The sequence below is a fragment of the Acipenser ruthenus genome, chromosome 54, assembly GCF_902713425.1.
Source record: "Acipenser ruthenus chromosome 54, fAciRut3.2 maternal haplotype, whole genome shotgun sequence".
Classification (NCBI taxonomy): domain Eukaryota; kingdom Metazoa; phylum Chordata; class Actinopteri; order Acipenseriformes; family Acipenseridae; genus Acipenser; species Acipenser ruthenus.
In genome coordinates this window covers 1763442-1771646 of record NC_081242.1, presented here as the reverse complement: position 1 = coordinate 1771646, position 8205 = coordinate 1763442, and the positions used below count along the sequence as shown (strand labels likewise).

Here is an 8205-nt window from a genome sequence, read left to right as displayed (position 1 = left end):
TGGTGGGTCTGCCAGTGTCAGACAGACAGACACTTGTCCCTGGGACACAGACAACTGCAAAACTTAGAGTCCCAAGAACGCATGCGTGCGTAAAGGTACCCACGTCACCAAAAGCCTTGCAGTTAGTATCATTTTAAACAGTGTTTTGTATGCACAGGTAAGGATTTCTTATTCACAACTCTTGTGTTGATTGTTCATTTACCATTCTGCTCAAAGGTGACACCACTTTCTCTTCCAGAACCGTCCCCTCCTAAAGAGATAAAGATAGACTCAGTGGGAAGCAACTTTGTCTCTCTGAGCTGGGGCAGACCTGCTGGTATGGACGAGATCCCTCACAGTTTTAAAGTTACCTATTCAAACTCTGTCAAGGACAACACTCTTTCCACCACTGCACCTTCCAATTCCACTCTCATCTCTAAGCTGAGGCCTGGGATACATTATAGCTTCACAGTCACCACAGTGCTGGAGAACGGGACCCAGGGCACGCCTGTTTCAGCAGCTGTCTTCACCAGTAAGAATGATTTATTTACAACTCGTCTTTTGAATATTAGTCTCTCAATCTACAGTAGAACCTCAGAGTTACAAACCCCTTGGGAATGGATGTTGTCGTAAGTCTGAAATGTCTGTAACTGTGAATGTGAGTTTTCAATGGTTTTAATAAACGTGCACACCTGCTATCGACACCCTCAATCTGGAGTATCATACAAGGATGCCGCACAGTAATGCAATACTCATATTGTTATGGTTGGTTCTAGTCTTTCAAATGATACTGTAAATGGAATAAGGCTAAATTTAAGCTACCATTGAAATCGTAACTGTAGCAAGAACACAGAATTAAACGTCCAGAAGAACTTTTTATTTTAAATGTACTCATGCTGCTTGCTCAGTCATTCAGCCTAATTTGGCTTTGAAAACAAAAACCTGTGCATTGTTAAAACAAAAATTTTCCTTGTAAAATTTCTCATACTACCTTTGAGATCTGCCTCACCTTTGTCCGGATACATTTATTGGTTCAGTAATTTTGCCCTCTCCATGACCAGCACACTGCTTATAGGAGCGCCTATCTGGTTGCATTGCACGCATGGCTGAGTGATTGCATTCTTCCGGTTGAAAGTGGGGTGTTCGCTAGAGCGGTCAGTTCGGAGGTTTGGTGATTGTTACTCTGGGGTTCTACTGTACTTTGTCATTACATCAATTCTCTTTTCTCTTCCAGAACCAACCCCTCCTGGAAAGATAAAGATAGACTCAGTGGGAAGCGACTCTGTCTCTCTGAGCTGGCGCAGTCCTGCTGGTATGGACGAGATCCCTCACAGTTTTAAAGTCACCTATTTAAGCTCTGTCGAGGACAACCCTCTTTCCATCACAGCATCCTCCAATTCCACAGTCCTTTCTGATCTGATACCTGGGAGAGAGTACACCTTCACAGTCACCACAGAGCTGGTGAATGGGATCCAGAGCACACCTGTTTCAACATCTGCCTGCACCAGTAAGAATTATTTAATTACAACTCTAGTTCTGAATATAAGTCTCTCAATCTCCAGTGGAACCTCACAGAGTTACGAATCCCTTGGGAATGGAGGTTGTTTGTAAGTCTGAAATGTCTGTAACGCTGAATGAGGGCTGTAGAATGTTCGTGCCCACGAAGACAGTCCGAAACTCGCTGTCTACGTCTGTTTCAGTTATTGTAACAAAATGTTGAAATGAACAATACGAAGGTCCATATATGAGGGTGATCACTTGTTTTTTTTCCAATATTGAGGTGTGTTAATAAATAATGGACCCTCTCCATAAAGACTTTAAATGCGATTTTGCATGAACCTGTTTCTGTTAGCTATTACTGTATAGTATGACCACTGAAGACAAACTCCTGTGTCTGAACAGTCAACTGCATTTAGTCCTCTGATTTCTTAACTGCCCTCACTCAAAAACCATGCCCTAGGTTGTTACTGCAAGCAATGCACTAGTTTTTGCTCTTGCTTCAGATGTAAGACTTGCCTGTAATTCAGTCACTGTGAAATATCCCTCTGCAGGAACCTCGGAGATGTCACCAGAGAAGAGCGTGCCAGGTGAGGGGGCTCGAGAGACTGAACTCCAGGTAGAAATGAAGAAAACGCAGGTCAGCCAAATCACTCACTTTCCTGAGGACACCAGAGAAGTGCCCAGCTCAGAGAGAACTCTGGACACTACACCCATCATCCCAAATCCTCAAGACCAGGATAAACCTGAAGGTCCAGCAGACACATCGCCTGTCACCTCCACTGGTCAAAGGATCCAGAGCATGCCTGCTTCAAGATTTCTCTGTACAAGTAAGAATTATTTATTTACAGGTCTTCTTCTGAATATTAGTCTCACCTATTCAAGCTCTGTCAAGGACAACACTCTTTCCATCACTGCACCCTCCAATTCCACTGTCATTTCTAAGCTGAGACCTGGGAGCGAGTACAGCTTCACAGTCACCACAGTGCTGGAGAATGGGACCCAGAGTACGCCTGTTTCAATGGCTCTCTGCACAAGTAAGGCTCTCCAAAACTTTTTCCCATTGAGGGTCCAGGACTCTGAACTAAAAAAAAACTGAAGGTCCCAGAGGAAACTTTGGGGGTCCCAGTGAAAATGTTCGTGGTCCCATTAAAGTACAAAGTCTTAAAGGGTACATAAGGACCTTTTTATTTTATTGTGTTACATGTTCCCATGTGTTGCTACAACTGTTTATGTAAGGTGTGTGTACTGTTTTAAATGTTTTGGTTTTTTTTCACATTCTGACCACTTTTTTTAACTTTTAAATTGCATTCCCTGCCTCAAGATGGCTTCCCATGTACCCACATGGACCTCTCAGAACTACATTTCCCATCATCCTCCTGCTCACATATGTAACTGAGATGGATTTACCAGTGAGCAGGAGGATGATGTGAAATGTAGTTCTGGAGGAGGTGGGCTTCCGTCCCTGTTGAAGCGGTGCATCATGGGAATCCAAAGAGTTCCGGTAGCGACTTCTCCCCTATCTGTATACAGACGTGCTCAAATTTGTTGGTACCCCTCCACAAAAAACGAAGAATGCACAATTTTCTCTGAAATAACTTGAAACTGACAAAAGTAATTGGCATCCACCATTGTTTATTCCATATTTAATAGAAATCAGACTTTGCTTTTGATTTTTTATTCAACATAATATTGTAAATAAGAAAACAAATGAAAATGGCATGGACAAAAATGATGGGACCGCTAACCTAATATTTTGTTGCACAACCTTTAGAGGCAATCACTGCAATCAAACGTTTTCTGTAGCTCTCAATGAGACTTCTGCACCTGTTAACAGGTAGTTTGGCCCACTCTTCCTGAGCAAACTGCTCCAGCTGTCTCAGGTTTGATGGGTGCCTTCTCCAGACTGCAAGTTTCAGCTCTTTCCATAGATGTTCGATAGGATTCAGATCAGGACTCATAGAAGGCCACTTCAGAATAGTCCAATGTTTTGTTCTTATCCATTCTTGGGTGCTTTTAGCTGTGTGTTTTGGCTCATTATCCTGTTGGAGGACCCATGACCTGCGACTGAGACAGAGCTTTCTGACACTGGGCAGTACGTTTCGCTCCAGAATGCCTTGATAGTCTTGAGATTTCATTGTGCCCTGCACAGATTCAAGGCACCCTGTGCCAGGCGCAGCAAAGCAGCCCCAAAACATAACCGAGCCTCCTCCATGTTTCACTGTAGGTATGGTGTTCTTTTCTTTGAAAGTTTCATTTTTTCGTCTGTGAACATAGAGCTGATGTGACTTGCCAAAAAGCTCCAGTTTTGACTCATCTGTCCAAAGGACATTCTCCCAGAAGGACTGTGGCTTGTCAATATGCATTTTAGCAAATTCCAGTCTGGCTTTTTTATGTTTTTCTTTCAAAAGTGGAGTCCTCCTGGGTCTTCTTCCATGGAGCCCACTTTCGCTCAAAAAGCGACGGATGGTGCGATCAGAAACTGACATACCTTCACCTTGGAGTTCAGCTTGTATCTCTTTGGCAGTTATCCTTGGTTCTTTTTCTATCATTCGCACTATCCTTCTGTTCACTCTGGGGTCGATTTTCCTCTTGCGGCTGCGCCCAGGGAGGTTGGCTACAGTTCCATGGACCTTAAACTTCTTAATAATATTTGCAACTGTTGTCACAGGAACATCAAGCTGCTTGGAGATGGTCTTGTAGCCTTTACCTTTACCATGCTTGTCTATTATTTTCTTTCTGATCTCCTCAGACAACTCTCTCCTTTGCTTTCTCTGGTCCATGTTCAGTGTGGTGCACACAATGATACCAAACAGCACAGTGACTAGTTTTCTCCATTTAAATAGGCTGAATGACTGATTACAAGATTGGAGACATGTGTGATACTAATTAAAGAAACTAATTAGTTTGAAATATCACTATAATCCAATTATTTATTATCTTTTCTAAGGGGTACCAACAAATGTGTCCAGGCCATTTTAGAATATATTTGTAGAATAAGCAATAATTCATCTCTTTTCACAGCTTCTTTGCTTTATTCTATGACATACCAAAGGCATGCAAGTATACATGATAAAATAGCTTTTAATTTCATCACTTTTCAGGAGGAATGAAGCATTATTTCAGTGAGCTGTAAGGGTACCAACAAATTTGAGCACGTCTGTAATTAGGCCTTCTGTTTTTCGGGTTTTTTTAATTGTATTTTTCGGTGCTTATTTTTAGCTACTCGACAGCACTTGCACACTTAAGTTGTACCTTCTTTCCTTTGCTGTCTTCCACAACGAAATCCCTATGATCATGGGCACATTCTTCTGGGGTTTTTGTGTGTAGGCATTTTTTTTACATTTAGCCACAATTCTCTTTCAAGTCCTCCATATCTTAACTGTAATACAGCTTTAAATCCCACTAACAAGCCTCCTTCCTGATTGTAATCTCGTTTTAAATCTCGCAAGCGGAGTCTCCAATAGAAATGTAGGAATGTGCTATCACTCAGTAGTTGGGGGCGGGTTTAAAGTCTTCAGAACAAATCAATGCTAGTCAGGAAGGCGGGACATTGCCCAGCAGCACTGGGAAATGTATTTATTTTTATTTTTGTAGGTGGTTTTATTTTTTAATGGGAAAAGGGTAAAGTCAACATGAATTGCATTTCACGTCTCAAAGTTTACCCATGAAACTCACGGTTTTTCACAATTTTGAGAGTCTCACGGCCGTGCAATGGATTCTCATATATGTGCATAAGTTTGTTATTGTTTGCAAGGCTGTGAAACCCTGTATTATTATTTATTTCTTAGCAGACACCCTTCTCCAGGGCGATTTACAATTGTTACAAATTATCACATTATTTTTATATACAATTACCCATTTATACAGTTGGGTTGTTACTGGAGCAATCTAGGTAAAGTACCTTGCTCAAGGGTACAGCAGCAGTGTCCCCCCCACCTGGGATTGAACCCACGACCCTCCGGTCAAGAGTCCAGAGCCCTAACCATTACTCCACACTGCTGCCCTTTATACATGATACAGCGGTAAAGCCAATACAACTGTGCAAGCTATAGATAGAATTGCCTTGTCTCAGACTGACGGTTTGTCTGCGCGAGCCTTCTGTGTTTCTGTACACAACACGTCATCACTCGGACAGAGTCAAAGGAGAGGCTGTCACAGAAATAAGAGAGAAGTGGACATCAATGGGAATGTAATTATTCAAGTCGAAAAATATAATGTTCTTTATGATGCCAGTCAGAGGTTATAAAGACAATAATAAGAAAGACGCCATATGGTAAGAAATAACAGAACAATTGGAAATTGATGGTATGTTTATGACTTTATTTCACCTTAATTTTGGTTAAGGTGATGGGGAGCGCCACACACTGGTTTCGTATTTCTGTAAAATGACGCTTCGTTGTTTTAAAAATGTTGACCAATAATAATAATCACATTCACACACTAACTGAAGATTTTATTAAAACTGAAAATTAATTTTAAAAAAAGTATATTAAACAAATTTTCTCAGTATTTACAAAGAAATATGTGTAGACGTATTATTTTTATGATTTTACATGTTAAACCAGGGCACATTCACTGTTAAATGTCATTTTTTAGTGTGTGGTGTACCCAGACTATTTCTTTGTTTTATTTATTTTATTTCGTCTTTACAAAAGGAGCAAAAGCAGACAGTATTTTCTTTTCATGACTAGCAAAATTATTATTATTATTATTTTTTTTTTTTTTATGTACTCGTGCTGTATTTGTGTCGTTTGCTTCGCTGAGAAGAGCTCTTCATCGCCGAAGTGTTGTCAGAACTTGCCACTGTCATGAATATTCATGAGCAGTCGAGACGGGACAGAAGAAAGGCGGAGTTGACTGTCTTGTGATTTTTCTTTTTCGCAGCTCTCTTTCCCGCCTCCTCCATGCAAACAGTGTTTACGTAACCTCAAATGGGCGGGACTCATTTGCATGTCAGCGCTGGATGAAGCTAAATCTGCTCGTGGAGTGTAAAACAAAGAATTAAAAAAGACATTTATAAATGTGCTCACCGAGTGAATAACACAGAATTAAAAACTGGAGCTCTTTTTCTCTGATTTATTTTACATGCTGGATTTAAATATTGAAATTTACTAAATATTTTCAGATTTATAAATTATATCTGTTAGTACACATTTAAAAATTTATTTTAATGTTTTTATGAAAAAAATAGACATTTTTTGTTTAAATCTGTGAAAAAGTACAAGATTTAAGCTAAATCTGGGGAAAAAAAGATGTGTTTAAAATGTTAATGTTGTTTTGTTTTTATACTTGGCGCCCCATATAAATGTTTATTTTATGTCTAAAAGAACAAAGAGGCACAGCAACAGAATCCACAAACCAAAATTCCATAAATATCAAACAACAGCCAACTGTTCTGCTCAACCAGGCACCCCACTGCTCTTAATATTAAAGCAGACCAAATGCTTCAGAACCATAAAATATTTCAATATTTAGGAACATTTGTTTTGGAGAAACTAATCCATTTTGAATGTGACAACGCTATTTTTTTCTGCATTATAACTATTATGCTTAATCGTGAAATATCTTGAAATAACTATTTTTAGTCTGTGAATCAAGACGTTTTTAATACAGCCCTTCCTATCAGGGGAGTTGGTTCCAGACCCTCACAATTCTCTGTGTAAAAAAGTGCCTCCTATTTTCTGTTTTCAATGCCCCTTTATCTATCTCCATTTGTGACCCCTGATCCTTGTTTCTTTTTTCAGGTTGAAAAAGTCCCCTGGGTCGACATTGTCAATACCTTTTAGGATTTTGAATGCTTGAATCAGATCCCCACGTAGTCTTCTTTGTTCAAGACTGAATAGATTAAATTCTTTTAGCCTGTCTGAATACGACATGCCTTTTAAACCCGGGATAATTCTGGTCGCTCTTCTTTGCACTCTTTCTAGAGAAGCAATATACTTTTTGTAACGAGGTGACCAGAACTGAACACAATATTCTAGGTGAGGTCTTACTAATGCATTGTAAAGTTTTAACATTACTTCCCTTGATTTAAATTCAACACTTTACACAATGTATCCGAGCATTTTGTTGGCCTTTTTTATAGCTTCCCCACATTGTCTAGATGAAGACATTTCTGAGTCAATTAAGCTCCTAGGTCTTTTTCATAGATTCCTTCTTCAATTTCAGTATCTCCCATATGATATTTATAATGCACATTTTTATTTCCTGCATGCAGTACCTTACACTTTTCTCTATTAAATGTCATTTGCCATGTGTCTGCACAGTTCTGAATGCTGTCTAGATCATTTTGAATGACCTTTGCTGCTGCAACAGTGTTTGCCACTCCTCTTATTTTTGTGTCGTCTGCAAATTTATCAAGTTTGCTTACTATACCAGAATCTAAATCATTAATGTAGATTAGGAACAGCAGAGGACCTAATACTGATCCTTGTGGTACACCACTGGTTACCTCGCTCCATTTTGAGGTTTCTCCTCTAATCAGTACTTTCTGTTTTCTACATGTTAACCACTCCCTAATCCATGTGCATACATTTCCTTGAATCCCTACTGCGTTCAGTTTGAGAATGACTCTTTTATGCAGGACTTTGTCAAATGCTTTCTGGAAATCTAAATAAACCATGTCATATGCTTTGCAATTATCCACTGTCAATGTTGCATCCTCAAAAAAATCAAGCAGGTTAGTTAGACACGCTCTCCCTTTCCTGAAACCATGCTGACTGTCTC

General features: G+C 39.7%; 1 protein-coding gene across 1 annotated transcript in view; it reads left to right on the top strand.

The window, feature by feature from the left end:
* The first annotated feature begins 253 nt into the window (after nucleotides 1-253).
* Nucleotides 254-8205, top strand: part of LOC117398046 (tenascin-X-like) — a 29615-nt gene continuing 21663 nt past the window's right edge. Inside the window, exons 1-3 of the mRNA XM_059016870.1 lie at nucleotides 254-511; nucleotides 1214-1486; nucleotides 2031-2306. Of these exons, the coding sequence (XP_058872853.1) occupies nucleotides 319-511; nucleotides 1214-1486; nucleotides 2031-2306 (742 nt within the window). The 5' untranslated portion in view covers nucleotides 254-318. The remainder of the gene's footprint in view (nucleotides 512-1213; nucleotides 1487-2030; nucleotides 2307-8205) is intronic.